General features: G+C 40.6%; 1 protein-coding gene and 1 long non-coding RNA gene across 10 annotated transcripts; one reads left to right on the top strand and one right to left on the bottom strand.

Moving 5' to 3' along the window:
- Positions 1 to 1,392: 1,392 nt before the first annotated feature.
- On the bottom strand, positions 1,393 to 5,294 carry LOC110505478 (uncharacterized). Of its 8 annotated transcripts, none has more exons than XR_016491953.1 (4): positions 4,861 to 5,294; positions 3,504 to 3,709; positions 3,280 to 3,388; positions 1,393 to 3,180 (listed from the first exon to the last, which is right to left on the bottom strand). It is a non-coding gene; the product is annotated as an uncharacterized LOC110505478 (long non-coding RNA). The 8 variants fall into 8 exon arrangements; XR_016491951.1 differs by having other exon boundaries at positions 3,549 to 3,709; positions 4,387 to 5,236; XR_016491952.1 differs by having other exon boundaries at positions 3,549 to 3,709; positions 4,796 to 5,145.
- Positions 4,011 to 19,210, top strand: LOC110505477 (kunitz-type protease inhibitor 1). Of its 2 annotated transcripts, none has more exons than XM_021584714.3 (11): positions 4,011 to 4,186; positions 6,175 to 6,634; positions 8,949 to 9,106; positions 9,283 to 9,424; positions 11,920 to 12,090; positions 12,168 to 12,218; positions 14,671 to 14,799; positions 15,051 to 15,101; positions 15,249 to 15,419; positions 17,200 to 17,259; positions 17,642 to 19,210. In XM_021584714.3, the coding sequence occupies exons 1-11, from the start codon at positions 4,136 to 4,138 to the stop codon at positions 17,827 to 17,829; spliced, it is 1,632 nt and encodes a 543-aa protein (XP_021440389.3). In that variant the 5' UTR covers positions 4,011 to 4,135; the 3' UTR covers positions 17,830 to 19,210. The 2 variants fall into 2 exon arrangements, with proteins under 2 accessions (XP_021440389.3, XP_021440392.3); XM_021584717.3 differs by lacking the exon at positions 4,011 to 4,186 and adding an exon at positions 5,615 to 5,838.
- Positions 19,211 to 19,458: the final 248 nt, after the last annotated feature.

Genomic DNA, 19,458 nt, shown 5'->3' on the forward strand with positions numbered 1-19,458 from the left:
CCACTGCGAGGACGATCAGATGTCTGTCCTGTCTCGCTGTAGCGCTGTCTTAGACACCTCACAGTACAGACATGGCAATTTATTGCCCTGCCCACATCTGCAGTCCTCATTTTCCCTTGCAGCATGCCTAAGGCACATTCACGGAGATTAGCAGGTACCCTGGGCATCTTTCTTTTGGTGTTTTTCAGAGTCAGTAGAAAGGCCTCTTTTGTGCCCTACATTTTCATAACTGTGACCTTAATTGCCTACACTGTTAGTCTTAACGACTGTTCCACAGGTGCATGTTCATTAATTGTTTATGGTTCATTGAACAAGCATGGGAAACAGTGTTTAAACCCTTCTGTGAGGTTGTTTGGATTTTTATGAATTATCTTTGAAAGACAGGGTCCTAAAAAAGGGACGTTTCTTTTTTTGCTGAGTTTAGCTAGAGTATTATCATTAAATATGATTATGTAGTACTTGTCTTGGACTGCATCAAACTGGGAGAAGCCAATAGACTAATAGCTAGAGTATTATCATTAAATTATTATCTAGTACTTGTCTTGGACTGCATCAAACCGGGAGAAGCTAGTTAAGCTAGCTAGTTAGGCTAACGCCTCAATCATACAGACAGCGTCATTGCGTTTTGGTACACCAGAAGTACATTCATTTCTAACGGAACACTGTGTTTGCCTTGCAGTATTGAGTTGCAGTGCACATGTTGGATTTATCGAACGTATGCATCAAATTGTATGTGGAAACGACTTGACAGAAATGGTAGCAGGTGAATGTTGAACTTTTGTTTGCATGCATACCATTTTGCACAATGATGCTGTTGGTGTGACAAAGGTAACTGAGGTTGCAGTGCATGCGCTTTCTCATCCAAAAGTTACAAATAACAACTCCTTTCAGAATATTAAGTAGCAGCCCAGTTAGCTCTTGGTCAGTATAGCCGATCCTTCTCCTTTAACTGTAAATTCCATCATTTTAATTCCATTTTCCATTGATAAGATAACTCCTAACTTTTGCCACACATGGAGCGAGGCTCCAGCAGTCAAACAGTCTGGCCGTGTGGAGAAGTGCCACTATATTGAGGGGCAACTTACCGGTTTGGTCAGGGCCAGCATGAGGGTTCAAGTTCATCCTCTGTCGGTGAGTGTAATTAAGTTCAGTGTAAGCATCTTAGCAATGCAATGTGTTCTATACCGCTGTCAACATTCTATAAGGAAAGAGCCACTTAATCAGTTATATAATAATTAACCATATTACCCCGGATACCAGACTTAGATGAGTGATATCTCAGTTCTAGAATGTTGTCATTGATGAGAATGAATCAAAACATCTATTGCCATTCAGAACTGACTTTGTTTAGACATCCAGCCTGTATTGTAGTTTCATAACCGGAGGCAAATCTTCAAAGGCACAGTATTTATTTATTCAGAGTGATACATGCGTTCATACAGTCTAGATTTATAGGATCCTTCCCACTATATGATTGATGTCAAATGATAAAATCCCAAGTTATCAATTAAAGGTTTATGGAAAACCTGCACTGCAATTACAGTTTATTAAATATTTTACAGCTGTAATGTCATTAATCAAATCAAACTATTTATATATCACATTTCTTACAACGAATGCATTTCAAGGTGTTTAAAGTCATGTATTGAAAGGCGTGTGGCACTTAACATCCTTCATCTTGGCAGGTCTCTATAAGTGACCAGGGCACTCTCTCTACCACATGCAAACGCCTCCGTGGAGCTCGTAAGTGTAGCGATGCAGCCAATTTTGGCGGTTCACAATATTGGCCGTACGGACGTGGAATGCGAGTGGAGGAAGACAGCCGTGCCCAACCAGGTACAGTCAGTGGAGGACCTGTACCCAGTCGAAGACTACAACCCTCTGTCCCGAGAGCCCACCGAGGAGGATCTTCAATGGCTAAGGAACCATCTTCGTGGCAGGTTCAGTGGAATAGCATGTCTCCTTGAACCTGAGCCAGAACAACCGCTACCCTCCCTGTGATCCCTGTCCGTACTGGACATTGTTTAAAAAAAACAAAAAAACAAGGGCATGCAAGCATCCTGGCTGGCATGGCGCTGTCGGTGTAGCAGCAGGAGGCTATACGGCAAGCAACAGTTGGATCGCGCACCAACCCCAACTGGCACACCATGAGGAGGGAAGTTGACAGCCAGCAATTATGGAACAGTGGTTAGGCCAAGCGCGTTACTACATCGCTGCTACAAAGGGTTCTCAGATCAATCATTGGATGGGGTACTGTCTCTAAAGTGGGGCAGATAATGAAGAGGAGGGCATCCAGATATTCAAAATGACTATAGGGATGGATGTGCAGGAGTCAGGGCTTTGGTCGGGGGCTCTTGGGCGCCTACTGGTGTACCACAGCAGTGGTGTAGATCAAGTGTCCCTATGGTGCAAGGGACCTTACCATTGAAGAGGCAGTGAAGTCTGAGGATTTTTAAATCAAGGAGGGAAGACCTCCCTCACTGGCACCAGGTCAAAGGTCAGCTCCACATCACAGGAAGGAACACCTGCTTCTTCGTTGTGTGGACCACCAAAGCCTCCAACACCATCCAGCACGACGACCTCACTCACATTGTACCTGTTTTCAGAGAAGCCAAAAGGTCCAGAAATATTCCATATAGTTCACACACACACCTCCCAGAATAGGTTATATTACATACAAGTTTTGCTCAAAGCAGACAACTAAAGTAATGTAGTTAACTTTATTATGGGCACAGTGGGAATTTATATCTGTGATGTTGAAATTATTTCTTATCCCGTGTCTTACTTGCTGAAGGCCCCAGTCGTCCCTGCCCATACTTGATATTGTTGAAAAACAAGTGAACAGTGAATAAAGATCATACACAAACAATAGGCTCCTAGAATAGGCTATATTACATTTAAGTTTTGCTCAAAGCAGCCAACTAAAGTAATGAGGTTAACATACGTTTAATCACAAAGGCTGGTCTGAGTGCATCTCCTCACAGTTTCATTCAGAAGTACGACACAATTCACATTGCATTTTATCATGGGCTCAGTGGGAATGTATATTTGTGATGTTAAAATTATGAGTGAGAGTGAGAGAGCACATCACTTCCAGCAGATCTCCTTGCTGAGAGTGGTGTTGATCATGCACTGCTTGTCGTGGGGTGTGCCTGATGTTCCACATGTCACACCTCATGTCTAAAACATGGGGAAAAGTGGACATAAAGTTCAAATGTTGATGCATCTACAAATGCAATGTTTTACACAATATTGTATTATATTTGATGTATTACTGACCTGTACGTCCACAGGCTCGATGTGCTGTACAAATGGATACTCCTGCTCGGATCAGACTGGTACAGGATGTCCATGCCCCAGATGGTCTGAGAGATGCACTCCTGTTGGACTGGAAAACAGAGACATTTGGTCATTGGTAGGTCTTTTTCAATGCTGTATCACCATCTTTATCTGGACAGAAAATGCATTGTTTATCTTCTTTTTTTTCTCTTTTTTTTAAACACCGTGGACAATGTGACAAGCAGTCCCTCAACAACCAATCCTCATGCCTCATTGTTGTTTCTTGTTTCCCAATCAACCATCTGGATCTTCCTCTTCTGCCATGGTGGATGAGCTACCTTTTCTGGTAAATACAGGGCCATTTCTCTTTCCCACCGGAAAATGGCAGCTACAGACCTGAGTGTTGTCACTGGGTTTCCGGTCTGCCCATCTGAAAGATTTAAAAAAAAAACTTGCTAGCTAAGTTGATTACTAAAATGGTAACATCTATATTAAAATACCATAACCCACAGACTTGACTATAGTAACAGTAAAATAGACTGGGCTTTTCTGCACATCAAAAATCCTACTATGTGGATGATACATTTCTGCTGGGATAGAGGAATTATCTGGAATGTTCAACTAGATGATCAGGACAGTGAAGGTTACTATTTGCCCGAAGAGGTGAAGTATTGCAATGAGCAAGAGGAAAATTAAAACCCTCAGCCGTGAGGTCACTGAGGAGGACCAACAGTGATAAGGGACCGACATGCATGGATGGAATGTAAGGAATTTGGGCACTGGCCAGCAGACCACGATTTGTACTAGCCCAGGTAACATGCAGGTCCTAAATCTGTGGCATGTTTGAAAAGGCTAAATGTCACTGCTGTGTCAGGCTAGTTTGGCACATTTCCTACTACTGAATCAGGTTAGTTTGGCACATTATTTACTAGCCCAGTCTGAAAAGTACTAGCCTCGGGCTAGCTTAATTCACATCTCTGCTGGTGACTTTACATGTCATTTGATTAGTTATGTACAACAGATGTACTCGTGGAACAAAACCATGTGTTTTCTATGGGCAAACATTGCGACAACAAGTCCTTCGTGAGCCAGTTAACGTTAGCTCACCGTTCGTGTAAGTTAGTCACTTTTCCACGTGGTGATGTACTTGGCAATGTTAGTCCATCAGGGCATGGATATTTATCTAAAGTTTAGCTCGCTAGTTAAACGTTAGCTCATCGTTCGTGTAGTCAGACGATAATCGCCAACGTTTAATTATCTTCCCTTGACCCCTACCGAAAAATGAATGGTGAAAAAACGATTGGAACCATTTCCGTGGTTTACGGGTATTATGACTCAAACTGTGGTATTCCTGCTTTGATGACTTATGACCAACAAGCTACATGCGCCATGTTCCACTCTCCTGAAAAGCAAGAGCAGCAGCATCAATTATCAAATTTCTCGATCTCTCTCAACTGCAGCAGTCACGTTCGGATCTGTACAGCCCTACAGACAAGTCAGTTAAAATTACACATACCCGAGACTCGTGAAAATCAGATTCGACCCAGACCCGTGACATTATTTATAATTCTGTATTCGGACCTGACTCGGGTATTTGGGTGTAGGTGGATCCTTGAAGCCATCAACCATCTATTGTGTTCACATCTTGGGTCATATGAATAAGACCGGTCGCCATTATGAAAGCCATCGATTACCATAGGACTATTGTGAATAAAATATTTCAAGAACAATATTTAATCAATCTCTTCTTTTCTTTAAAAGTATTCTACTCTTCCCTTGACACAAGTGGAGTGGCATCGTGAATGTTTTTGGTCCCCTCGGTGGAAAATCTGTCTCCCTCCAGCAGGTGGCGTTGTTTTGCCAACCAAGCAATTCGTTTTTGTATGGAGGTCATGAGTCGAATTTGGTCAACAAATAAACTATTCATTTTTGCTACGTGAGGTTTATTTGATCGAACATACGTTTCGTAATGCTAAAGTTGTTAGGAGTGTACTTGTATAAGTAGGACACGTGACATCCCGGCAACTTTGAGAAAAAACACTATATCGAAGTTGTCTCGAGATGGCTATGCATATTCATGAAATGAGGCTAGTAGCATACAGGCGGTTGACGTCAACAACCCTCATCGAGTATTCAATTATGTACAATAATGAGATATATCCACCAATCCAAATAAAGGTTCAGCGGGATCTAGACAGCCCGCTGTGCCGCTTTGTGGACAACGATTCCCATTGTTATGGCGGAGAGACATATATCTTGTCATTATATCAATAATATTCGGTGTGGTCAAGATGGGAGTAGAATTTCACTTCCTGTATGTAACAGGGGTGTATTCACAACATAATCAAACGGAACGAAATGGGCAGCGACCTAATTGAATTTGTCCAATAGAAACTCGTTTTCTTTGCAAAATGTTTTCCGTTTTGAGTAAATGGTTTCCGTTGCAAAACGTTTTGGACTAATGATTACACCCCTGGTACCCGACAGAAACACACCTGTGAAATGGAAATATTTTGATAGTTTGTATAGAATAATCGACGACAGACACAGAATTTACAGGTGACACATTTTTGTTAATTCTAAGTGTTGTTTTTGAAGAAATATGGACCTATAAAGTTACAGAAGAGATAGATATTGGATTATTAATTTGCTGTTCTTGACGTAATTCTTAGGCTACCTTTGAAATCAGGAAGAGAGAGACACTGCCGCTGACAAAAGTCCTACGTTTGTCTATAAATGATTGTGTGTGTGTGTGGAAATGTTATCTTATTTTATTTAGATCATGTTACGACTACTTAAAGAAACTATTTTCATTTTAATAATTTATATTTAATCACAAGGCATTCCATGCTATATGTTACGTATTTTAAATTGCTTATATCACTCTGTTTTCAGATCATCCGCTGGGTTGTATTTGTGATTAATAGTTTTCCTGGAATGTCTTGTAGAATGACCTCTCTCCAAATTGGATTGTTATTGGGCGCTTCGGTGTGTTGTATTATTTTCCTGGGGCACGCGGAGGCTCAGGCATTCGGGGAACAATGTTTGGACAAGTTCAAGAAGGGCAGAGACGATTTCGTTCTCGATACCAATGAGTCGGTCAAAGACGGTGCGACTTTCATCTCTTCAGTGAAAGTTGAGCGCTCCAATGACTGTATACGCTCCTGCTGCAAAGACCCCAGATGTAATGTCGCTTTCATGGAGGTTTCAGATGAGGGCATGATTAAGTCATGCTTTCTCTTTGACTGTCTATACAAGCAGAGCTACGTCTGCCGATTTGTCAGGAAGAAGGGATTCCAGAACTACATCATAGACTCTGTGTATGCAAGTGATCTGGCAACAAATGGGTTCCCAGGTAAGATGGGTATCACTCTCACCCATCACAACATAGACACTCGTCAAATTAACTAATTGAGTCTACTCATATACAGTGCCTTGCGAAAGTATTCGGCCCCCTTGAACTTTGCGACCTTTTGCCACATTTCAGGCTTCAAGCATAAAGATATAACTGTATTTTTTTGTGAAGAATCAAGAACAAGTGGGACACAATCATGAAGTGGAACGACATTTATTGGATATTTCAAACTTTTTTAACAAATCAAAAACTAAAAAATTGGGCGTGCAAAATTATTCAGCCCCTTTACTTTCAGTGCAGCAAACTCTCTCCAGAAGTTCAGTGAGGATCTCTGAATGATCCAATGTTGACCTAAATGACTAATGATGATAAATACAATCCACCTGTGTGTAATCAAGTCTCCGTATAAATGCACCTGCACTGTGATAGTCTCAGAGGTCCGTTAAAAGCGCTGAGAGCATCATGAAGAACAAGGAACACACCAGGCAGGTCCGAGATACTGTTGTGAAGAAGTTTAAAGCCGGATTTGGAAACAAAAACATTTCCCAAGCTTTAAACATCCCAAGGAGCACTGTGCAAGCGATAATATTGAAATGGAAGGAGTATCAGACCACTGCAAATCTACCAAGACCTGGCCGTCCCTCTAAACTTTCAGCTCATACAAGGAGAAGACTGATCAGAGATGCAGCCAAGAGGCCCATGATCACTCTGGATGAACTGCAGAGATCTACAGCTGAGGTGGGAGACTCTGTCCATAGGACAACAATCAGTCGTATATTGCACAAATCTGGCCTTTATGGAAGAGTGGCAAGAAGAAAGCCATTTCTTAAAGATATCCATAAAAAGTGTTTAAAGTTTACCACAAGCCACCTGGGAGACACACCAAACATGTGGAAGAAGGTGCTCTGGTCAGATGAAACCAAAATGGAACTTTTTGGCAACAATGCAAAACGTTATGTTTGGCGTAAAAGCAACACAGCTCATCACACTGAACACACCATCCCCACTGTCAAACATGGTGGTGGCAGCATCATGGTTTGGGCCTGCTTTTCTTCAGCAGGGACAGGGAAGATGGTTAAAATTGATGGGAAGATGGATGGAGCCAAATACAGGACCATTCTGGAAGAAAACCTGATGGAGTCTGCAAAAGACCTGAGACTGGGACGGAGATTTGTCTTCCAACAAGACAATGATCCAAAACATAAAGCAAAATCTACAATGGAATGGTTCAAAAATAAACATATCCAGGTGTTAGAATGGCCAAGTCAAAGTCCAGACCTGAATCCAATCGAGAATCTGTGGAAAGAACTGAAAACTGCTGTTCACAAATGCTCTCCATCCAACCTCACTGAGCTCGAGCTGTTTTGCAAGGAGGAATGGGAAAAAAATTCAGTCTCTCGATGTGCAAAACTGATAGAGACCTACCCCAAGCGACTTACAGCTGTAATCACAGCAAAAGGTGGCGCTACAAAGTATTAACTTAAGGGGGCTGAATAATTTTGCACGCCCAATTTTTCAGTTTTTGATTTGTTAAAAAAGTTTGAAATATCCAATAAATGTCGTTCCACTTCATGATTGTGCCCCACTTGTTGTTGATTCTTCACAAAAAAAATACAGTTTTATATCTTTATGTTTGAAGCCTGAAATGTGGCAAAAGGTCGTAAAGTTCAAGGGGGCCGAATACTTTCGCAAGGCACTGTATTTAGGGTTGGGCATGTCCATAATGAACTTCATGTTGACATTGAACTACCTACTAAAGTAACCTGAACATGCAGACCATTTGGCTACTGTATATTATTATGGGCAGAGAAAGCAACCCAATGGGCTTTTGACTCAAACCACAAAGACAGTCCCAACAGCCAAGCCTCTTATCTCCAGAGGAGATGAAACCACCGGCTTAGAGAAGAGCATTACCCAGCATGTCCCCACATGCCATGGCTCATTATATGGCCCGTTGTCATAGGTTTCTGTTTTTTTGCTGCTGAGAAAGCTTTTTACAGGGGAGATTGGTATTGTGCTGTGAGTCAAGTAATGGATTGCACTCAGACTTGACTCCGAGTGAATATTGTATGTCAACAGGATGTAGTTAATTGTGCATGAGCACCACCAAACTGATGGATTTGCTTATGTTGTGTTGACACTCAAAACCATTCAAATGCCATTAAAGTTCAGCCTAGTCAAACTTAAACCAGCCATGATGTGTTTACTCTTTGCACAACAGTTTCTGACATAACAGATTGTCTTAAAGCTGCATGTATTTTCAATATGACTATGTTGCATTGAATATGTGATGAAGGCTGTATTCAACTTTCAGATGAAGAGGACCACCCTCCAGTGGCCAATGGAGGTCCGGACAGAGTGGCCCAGCCCCAGGAAAGTTTGACTCTGAATGGCATTGAGAGCAAAGACGACCACGAGATTGTCACGTACCAGTGGCACCTAGTGTCAGGCAACTCCTCCGCTGTCATAGAGGTGAGTGATCAGTCATTATTGGGGTGTTTATCTGATCATAGATTTCTCTCTGACTGTAAGAGTACATGAGATGGACAGGTCACTCTCAGAACACCAGAGGATCACAATTAACTCCATTTCCAAAGTTCTGCCATACTAGACAACAAATTTAAACATTTTCTTTCCTCGTCTCCTAGAAAACTCAATTCGATGACCAAGTGATCGTGTCCAAACTGACGTCTGGGGTGTACAAGTTCCAGCTGACCGTCACAGACTCCAGCGGGCAGTCCGACCAAACCCAGATCACCATCCTGGTGCTCACCCCTGAGCAGTCTGAGGGTGAGTATGCTATAGTCTATGTGAAACACCTACAGAAGTCACCTAGCTATACAGTTTAACATAGCTGTGTTGGGGGTGAAGGGAAATTCATGCTGTATATTGAATTTCAATTTACTTCTACACCGTAAGTTGCCTGTGTAGGAAATCAAACTAAAGTGAGAATGATTTCTCATAGCAGAGAAACGGTTGTTTCTTATGTGGTGAGACATTCCTCTTTTATGTTATATGTGGGACTGCATGTTAGTGTCAGCATGACATGAAAACCACGTAGATCCCTGTATAAGTTAACTAGAAGTTTCCCTTATGCAAAATCAGATGTCATCTATTTGACTGCCTGGCTGTGCTCCTCCATTCTGTCATGTCTTCTTTTATTAGTTGGTTTATGACATTATTGTTTTGATCATATCACTTCTAACAGTCAATCTGCTTCTGCATTTCACTCTGCTGAAGATACTCAACATTAAGGTCAAGTTTGAATGTGTGTGTGCGAGTTTTAAAGATGAATAGGTATGCAGTTTCTGAGTACTCATGTTTTGTTCCTGACTCACATTGTGTCATACCAGACATGACTCATGTCTCCTCTATTTGTTTGTCTTTAAAGTGGCCTACATCAGTGATCTGTCATGTGTTAAGAGTAGGTACACTGTGATAAACTATGTCCTTGAGGTGAGAAGGACTGATGCCCTTCTGACTTTATTTGACACTGAACACACAATGCAAGTGAATGCAATAAAAGGGATTACTTTGAAATTCTATTTTTTCTTCAAATCGAGGAAACTGTCTTTGCAGTTTGCATTTTGCTGTGAAGAAGAAATACCTAATTTCAAGTATAGGTTGCATGTTAAGTTCATAAATAATTTGTATGGCTTTCAAATGCTTGTTGATTACTTTTACCGGTTGTACTGGTTTAAGTTGGGTTTATTACAACAAGACTTTATCATAATGATCACCTTTTCATGCCAACGTGACAGGAAGTATGCATATTAAAATGACAAAAATACATTTCCAGGTAAGCTCCTCTGATTTCCGTAGAACAAAATCTAGATTTACAGATTTAAAAAGGCACCATTCACAAGTAGATTTGACCCGGCTTAGACATCTATATGTGGGCTCAAGCTCTACTTACAACAGCTTAGCGTTGTTGTTTTCCTAGTACCCGTTTCCTCATTGGTTGTGAGTTTGACAGAAAAACAGATATGTCTTCCATGAATGACTGTATGAGGTCATAACAGGATGACAACTCATTATCACACTGGCTTATACTTGGTAGATCAATAGCGTTGCCCTGCTGCTCATTATAGATTAACAGGGAATACTTAGGAATTAGACAATGGAGGGGTTGTCTCTGCACTACCCAGTAACGTGAGCGTGTGTATATAGAATGGATAGACACTTCCTGGAAGTTCAGAAGAAACAGGAAGTGAGGATAGCTGTGGTTGGAATGTTTTCACATCACTTCCCCCCCTTTTTATAACCCGTCTGTCTGGTTTGAGCTTGGGTTTCACAAACACAAGCAAACTCTTTTATTGTCTTGATAAAGGCAGACTCTTGATACTCAAACACTTTGATGTTATTTCTAATGAGTCAGTTATACATTTTTGGAGCATGTTGAACTCGTTCACAGTCTTAGCAGACTGAGCAGAGACTATTAACCATTCATTGATTCAGTTACCCATTAACAAGTCTCTACTCGGAATGGTGTGAGGAATGTTCCTCTGAGGAAAAGACCAAGGTATAGCAGTGATCCCTGACGTGAGCCACCACAATACATTTCTACCGAAATGGCTGCCTGCCTCAATGCTGGACGAATCACAATTAGAAATGCTAGAATAATCATAATTAAAGATACTCTCCCCTCTCAGCAAAACGATATGTATACTGTGAATCGTTCTCTACCTATAATGTTATTCTTAATGCATCAATTCACTTTCATATTGTAATGATGGAATGGCAGTGCAATGTAATGTAATGACTCATACAAAATAGTTTTTTAAGTAAACAGGTTGGTTCTAAAGCATCAACCAGCTTGTCGTGAGATGTATTGCTTGGCATTGCACAAGAGGAACCACTTCCTCTGTCTGTGTTATATCAGTCATGTCTGCTTTCTTCCAAGATGCATCCAAATGTATCTCCAGTGGTTGAAGTAGGGCTAATATGAAGGAAAATTACCTATGCCCTCCCCTCCCCCAATCACCTCTCTGATGCTTTAGTTGGGGTGGCAGGTAGCCTATTGATTAGAGTGTTGGGCCAGTAACCGAAAGGTTGCTAGATTGAATCCCTGAGCTGACAAGGTAAAAAATATGTTGTTCTGCCCCTGAGCAAGGCAGTTAACCCACTGTTCCCCGGGCGCCGAAGACATGGATGTCGATTAAGGCAGCCCCCCCCCCGCACCTCTCTGATTCAGAGGGGTTGGGTTAAATGCGGAAAACACATTTCAGTTGAAGGCATTCAGTTGTACAACTGACTAGGTATCTCCCTTTCCCTTTATCCTCCAGATCACTGCCTGGTCCCCAAGAAGGTGGGTCCCTGTCGTGGGTCCTTCCCCCGCTGGCACTACAATGCAGCCTCAGAAAAGTGTGAGGAGTTCCTGTTTGGGGGCTGCAGAGAGAACCTCAACAACTACCTGTCCCTCCAGGAGTGTACCAATGCCTGTGATGGGGTTTCAGGTACTGTACAGATCCCTCTTGCCTCTCTAAGAACAGTTGGTTGATTGGTTAATTGATTGGCATTTCCTTTCATGTAGTTATGTCCAGCGTTGTCAGTGGCAGAAGTGGGCCACTTCCAGCCCCTAGAGGTAAGACTAACCTGCATTTCATTGAATGTCTTCAGCTGTAGACCTTTTGGCTATGCATCCCACACCCATTGATACATGCTGACAGATATACAGTGCCTAGTTAGTCTACAGACCTCTAACCTTCAAATTTAGCTGCCTTAAAATAATAATAAATGCTATTTATACATACAGATCGACACAGCGTACTCCACATTTTCAAAGTTATAGTAAAACGTTTAATAAAATGTTAATTAAAAAAAGTCTCGATTGCGTATATCTTCACACCCCAGAGTTAATTCTTGGTCTAAGCACCTTTGGCAGCCATTACAGCTATAAATAATTTGGAAAAATATTCTACGAACTTTGCAAAGGTCTTAGGGCAACATATGTCCATTGTTTCAAGCTCAGTAAAGTTGGTTGGGGATCATTGATGGACTGCAATATTCAAACCATGTCTCTACTTTTTAAAGTACATTTAAGTCAGGAATGAGACTAGACCACTCATGAACACTCAACACCTTTTGGAAAGCCATTCTGGTGTCTTTGGCATAAAAATTTGTGTAATTATCTCGCTGAAAATAAAACTCTTGAGGTAGGTTTTCCTTTGACTTTTTACCTGGGCTTTGCTCCTTTCATATTTCTTTTGATCCTGAAAAACCACCAAGTTCTTGCCAATGACAAGCATACCAATAACATGATGCTGCCAATATAATACTTGAAAATACAGAGGGTTTCAGTCTGTTGAATTGGATTTGACCCAAATATGTAGTTTTTAACTTAGGCCAAAAAAGTTCATGTCTTTTGCCATGTTGTCTTGCAGTGTTACGTAACGGCCTTGTTTCTAACAGAATGTATGATTTGGAGTGTTTTTTTTAACACCGGCTTCCTTTTCACTTTATCATACAGGCCTGTAATGTGGAATGCATGCAATTTGTGTTTTCAAGTATTGTGGTTACAGTATCATGTTATGGGTATGCTTGTCACCAGCAGGGACTGGGGAGTTTGTTAGAATCCAAATAAATATAAAAGGCTCAAAGTTCAGGTAAAAAGTTAGAGGAAAACGGGTCCCTGAGTTTCAGTTTTCTGCGGGATAATTACACAAATTGTAATGCCAAAGACGCACTAGAATGGATTTCCAACCGGTGTTGAGTGTTCCTGATTGGTCCAGTCTGTCCCAACTGAAATTTGTTAAAAAATCTTAGACACAATTTGAATATTGCTATCCATCACTGATTCCCATCCATATTTACTGAGCATGAGCAATTTTGACAAAAACAATGGATATATGTTGCCGTAAGAGTTCTGTACAATCTTATTCAAAATGATTCACAGCTGTAATGGCTGCCAAAGGTGCTTCCACCAAGTATTAACTCTGGGGTGTGAAGACATACACAATCAAGACATTCTCATTTAGTTTATTTTTTTTTCCTAATTCATTTTTTTTTTTAATTGTGTGGATCAATGGGAATGTTTTGGGGGGGATTTTCATATAGATCTGTTTTACCGTTTAGAAATGAAAGCACTTTGTGTATCTAGTCCCCCCTCCTTGTGAAGAAGTCATAAGTATTTGGACAAATTTGCTTATAGTCTATCAAAGTAGTCAAGTTTAGTATTTGGTACCATATCCCACTCAATGGCTACATGAAGCTTGTGATTCTACAAACGTGTTGGATGCTTTCACAGATTATGGGTTATGTTTTGCCCAGTAGTAACTGAAGGATGATGACTGGAGTCATTTTCTTTCCAAGTGAGTAGATTAGATGTTTTTGACCACTTCTAAAGGAATCCTGATAATGCCATGATTAAGAAAATGAATGAAGAATGATGAGTGAGATGCCGTTACGAGGCTACAACAAAACATGCTAATCTCTCACCATTACCAATAACAGGGGAGGTTACATCTTTTTTTTTGGGGGGGGGGGGGGGTTCAGAAACATCTTATATTATTACTTACAATAAAAAATACATTATTCACCATTCAGTTCCTATTGGGCAAAACATAATTGAAAACACAACCAAACACACCGCAAATGCAATCAACAAGTTTGTAAAGTCACAAGCTTAATGTAGTCATTGCATGCACTTTGATATTGATACTAAAAATTTGATATTTGATATATTTGATATATAATTTGATACTAAAAACGACATCTTCAAATGGGGGGACTAGATACATGAAGTGCATTCATTTCTAAATGGCAAAACAGACATGTATGAAAATACCCTTGAATAAAAGGTGACATTATGTACTGTCGCCTGATATGAAACATTCTGTCAAATCTAAAATGCTGGAGTATAGACACACAATTCAAATGTTTAGCTTTACTGTCCAAATACATATGGAGGGGAATGTACCTGTTCATTGAGACTTATAGGATGCATGGGTTAGCTGTGCACTGCATCATGTTTCTCTGTATTGAGTAAAGGTTACTCTCAACCTACCTGTTCTGTTCAACTGTGTTGTTGTGTTTAGAGGTGTGTGGGATCCCCTGTAGGTCAGGCCAGTTCACCTGTGCCAACAGCTGCTGCCTTGACCAAGGCCTGGAGTGTGACAAGGAGCAGCAGTGCAGCGACGGCTCAGACGAGGAGAACTGCGAGTACTGTGAGTGCAGGCTATGGCTATGCAAACCAACCCTAATTTACATACAAGACTTCACTGGCCTTAACTTATCACTGGCCTTAACTTATCACTGATCTTGCATTACCACTGACCTTGCATTACCACTGACCTTGCATTACCACTGACCTTGCATTACCACTGACCTTGCATTACCACTGACCTTGCATTACCACTGACATCATTGTTTGTTGACATGTGAAGTTGCTAAACTCTTGTTTTATTCCTTTCACCAGTGAACGACAAGTTCCGGATTCTACTGCAAATTCCTGTGGATGAACAGAAAGGTTATTTGAGTTTTACTGTTTTGAGACAGTAATAGGATCAATCTAGGATATTGTTTTTGAGTTAACTGGTCACCTTTTGTGCTTCTTACAAACACTGATTTGTCTCACAAACACTGATTGATCTCACACACATTCTTTCAACCATAGTTCGCTGCACAGTTCACCCCAAAACGGGACACTGTCGTGACAGTTTTACCAAGTGGTACTACAACCCTCTCTACGAGAAGTGTTTCCGTTTCAACTATGGCGGCTGCGACGGGAATGACAACAGATTTGACACTGAAGATACTTGTATGACGACCTGCAAACTGGTAACAGGTGGGTTTGTGTTCTGTAGCCATTACAACACTTTCAACTGATTTTAAAAATGGTTGTACTGTTATATTACCCTTTGAGACCATAATAATGAGAACTGAAGGGAATGTTTGAGATCCATGCTCCCATGTCAGCACCCCTACATTGTGTACAGTTGAAGTCGGATGTTTACATACACCTTAGCCAAATATATTTGAACTAATTTTTTCACAATTCCTGACATTTAATCCTAGTAAAAATTCCCTGTCTTAGATCAGTTAGGATCACCACTTTGTTTTAATAATGTGAAATGTCAGAATAATAGTAGGGGAAATTATTTCTTTCAGCTTTTATTTCTTTCATCACATTCCCAGTGGGTCAAAAGATTACATACACTCAATTAGTATTTGGTATCATTGCCTTTAAATTGTTTAACTTGTGTCAAACGTTTCGGGTAGCCTTCCACAAGCTTCCCACAATAGGTTGTGTGAATTTTGGCCCATTCCTCCTGACAGAGCTGGTGTAACTGAGTCAGGTTTGTAGGCCTCCTTGCTCGCACACCCTTTTTCAGTTCTGCCCACAAATTTTCTATAGGGTTGAACGTCAGGGCTTTGTGATGGCCACTCCAATACCTTGACTTTGTTGTCCTTAAGCCATTTTGCCACAACTTTGGAAGTGTGCTTGGGGTCATTGTCCATTTAGAAGACCCATTTGTGACCAAGCTTTAACTTCCTGACTGATGTCTTGAGATGTTGCTTCAATATATCCACATCATTTTCCTCCCTCATGAAGCCATCTATTTTGTGAAGTGCACCAGTCCCTCCTGCAGCAAAGCACCCCCACAACATGATGCTGCCACCCCCATGCTTCACGGTTGGGATGGTGTTCTTTGGCTTTTTCCTCCAAACATAACAATGGTCTTTATGGACATTTTTGCTTCATCAGACCAGAGGACATTTCTCCAAAAAGTATTATCTTTGTCCCCATGTGCAGTTGCACACCGTAGTCTTCCTTGCTGAGCGGCCTTTCAGGTTATGTTGATATAGGACTCGTTTTATTGTGGATATAGATAGCTTTGTACCTGTTTCCTCCGGCATCTTCACAAGGTACTTTGCTGTTGTTCTGGGATTGATTTGCACGTTTCGCACCAAAGTACGTTCATCTCTAGGAGACAGAACGCGTCTCCTTCCTGAGTGGTATGATGGCTGCATGGTCCCATGGTTTTTATACTTGCGTACTATTGTTTGTACAGATGAACGTGGTACCTTCAGGCATTTGGAAATGGCTCCCAAGGATGATCCAGACTTGTAGAAAAAAGATTGTAGACCTCTGAGGTCTTGGATTTTTCCCATGATGTCAAGCAAAGAGGCACTGGGTTTGAAGGTAGGCCTTGAAATACATCCACAGGTACACCTCCAATTGACTCAAATTATGTCAATTAGCCTATCGGAAGCTTCTAACGCCATGACATAATTTTCTGTAATTTTCCAAGCTGTTTAACAGCACAGTCAACTTAGTGTATGTTAACTTCTGACCCACAGGAATTGTGATATAGTGAATTATAAGTGAAATACTCTCTGTAAACAATTGTTGGGAAAATGACTTGTGTCATGCACAAAGTAGATGTCCTAACCAACTTGAAAAACCTACAGTTTGTTAACAAGAAATTTGTGGAGTGGTTGAAAAACAAGTTTTAATGACTCCAACCTAAGTGTATGTAAACTTCCGACTTCAACTGTATATCAAGAATACTGTAGCAGTGTATACTAACTTGTATTGTCTGTTATCCTTACTATGTGTTCAGAAAAGGACATATTTGAGAGAAAGGAGTCCTTTGAATACCAGGACACTCAAGGCCATACTGGTAATTATTTCTTTATTCAGCATTTCTTCTGTAGTTACCTCATGAAGATGGGGCCTTTGTCCCTTAGAATGAATTGTGCTCCTTTACAATCACTCAAGTCCATGGAAAAGACACCCTGACAATACTCCTTTTTAAATCCAATTCTTCCACCCCATCAATTTTAAGGGACCTGGGGGTCAAAGCTGGTCACAAATATCTTGAGGTGATGATGAAGCTGTCTGCTTCCCTGCCCATTCTCTTCACTTAATTCAGACACCATGAATGTTCCACATGATTGATCGTGTCTGTTGTCTAGCTTTTGCTGCCCTGCACATGCAGGCTCCTTTTTATTTAGTTATTGACTTACTGGTGTGTGTGTGTCTTCATGCCCATCCTCTCTCAGGTAGCATAGCAATAGCCGCACTGCTTGGCCTGGCCATCATCATACTGCTGGTTGTTCTATGTTACTGCTTCATGAAGGGCAGGAAGAAGCAGCCTCAGCGCCAGCGGGTACCCATCAACGGCACCCAGGTCCACACCAAGGAGGACACAGAGCGCCTTGTCTACAACAGCACCACCAAGCCCATCTGACCTCTAACCTTTGACCCCACAGGCCAGCCATTAGTGTTACCTTGCAAAGGTATTCAGACCCCTTTGATTTCTTCATTTATTGTTATTTTTTTTAAATTCTTCATGCTCTGTCAAGTGTTGCCATTTTAGTATTTCAAGCAGATTTAAGTAAAAATTGGAACATTCACTGTCTTCTTGGTAAGCAATTCCAGTGTAGATTTGGCCTTGTTTTGTAGGTTATTGTCCTGCTGAAAGGTGAATTGCTCTCTTAGTCTCTGGTGTAAAGCAGACTGAAGCAGGTTTTGCTCAGGATTTTGCCTGTGCTTAGCTGTATCCTACTTATTTTTATCCTGAAAAACATGCCAGTATTTGCTGATGACAAGTATGCCCATGCAGCACCACCATGCTTGAAAATAAGGATGCAGTTAGTTACTTAGTGATATGTTTTGTTGGATTTGCCAAAACATATGGCGTTACATTTAGGCCAAAAAGTGTGTTCCTTTGCCATGTTTTTCTTTGCATTATTACTTTAGTGCCTTGTTGCATACAATATGCATGTTTTGGAGTATATTTTATTTGCTAAATTGATGTTATTTTCACTGTCATTTACGATGTTGTTGAACCATCCTCGGTTCTCTCCCATCACAGCCATTGAACTATTTAGCTGTTTTAAAATCACCTGTCCTGCAGCTCAGTTCAGAAGGATGACTATCTTTGAGTTGTCTGGGTAGTTTAATACATAATTCCCAGCATAATTATTAACTAGACAATGCTTAAAAATATATTCAATGTCTGATTTGTTATTGTTACCCATCTACTAATCACTGCACTTTGTAATGAGGTTTTCGAAAAGCTCCCTGGTCTTTGTAGTTTAATCTGTGCTTACAGATGTTGTGTGTATGGGGGACAGAGTAAGGGTTAGCCATAAAAAATCCTGTCAACCCCTATTACATGGACAGAGTCCATGTAACTTCTTGTGATTTGTTAAGCCTCATTTTTCTCCTGAACTAGTTTAGGCTTTCCTAAACAAAGGGGCTGAATACTTATGCAACGACTATTTTAGTTATTGCATTATATAAAAAAATGCTTTTTTCTTCCACTTTGATATTAGAGTATTTTGTATATATTGTTGACATTTTTTTTTTAAATGAAATCTTTGAATCCCATTGTAACACAAAATGTGAAGAAATCCAAGGGGTCTGAATACTTTTGCAAAGCACAGTATGTGAACTTTGGAGGGTTTTTGTGTCGGAGTATAGTCTGTTTTATTTTCCACAAATACAGGCCTCTCTATTTGATTAGAGCTTTTCCTTGTTGATGTTGTAATGTAGACCTATGAGATTTTATTGGCGCTTGACACCACTCCGGAAAGATAAAGTTGCAGAAATTCTTCAAAATGTGACACTTGTGTTTTGCCTTTTTTTTTTCTTCTTCTTGCATTAGCCTTTCATAATTCAGATGGTTGGTCACTAATTCTGCACTCAGGGTATAATGGTTCAATTATTAAATCAACCAATCTAACTATTATTCATGTAAATTGTTGACATAATAATACCTGCCGCTATTGTTTACTAAATATGGATTTGTTATTCTTCTTATTCTATTTTATTGTATTTGAGGCTTTTTTTGTTTGTGTTGCTGGACATATTG

This window comes from Oncorhynchus mykiss, chromosome 25 (assembly GCF_057628025.1).
Source record: "Oncorhynchus mykiss isolate SJ-2025 chromosome 25, ASM5762802v1, whole genome shotgun sequence".
In the NCBI taxonomy this organism is placed as follows: Eukaryota; Metazoa; Chordata; class Actinopteri; order Salmoniformes; family Salmonidae; genus Oncorhynchus; species Oncorhynchus mykiss.

Coding starts and splice junctions, on each gene's coding strand:
- LOC110505477 (XM_021584714.3), top strand. CDS start 4,136: ATGTCACTGCTGTGTCAGGCTAGTTTGGCACATTTCCTACTACTGAAT. Junction 4,187..6,174: donor ATTTCCTACTACTGAATCAG/GTTAGTTTGGCA, acceptor CTCTGTTTTCAG/ATCATCCGCTGGGTTGTATT. Junction 9,107..9,282: donor ACTCCTCCGCTGTCATAGAG/GTGAGTGATCAG, acceptor CTCGTCTCCTAG/AAAACTCAATTCGATGACCA.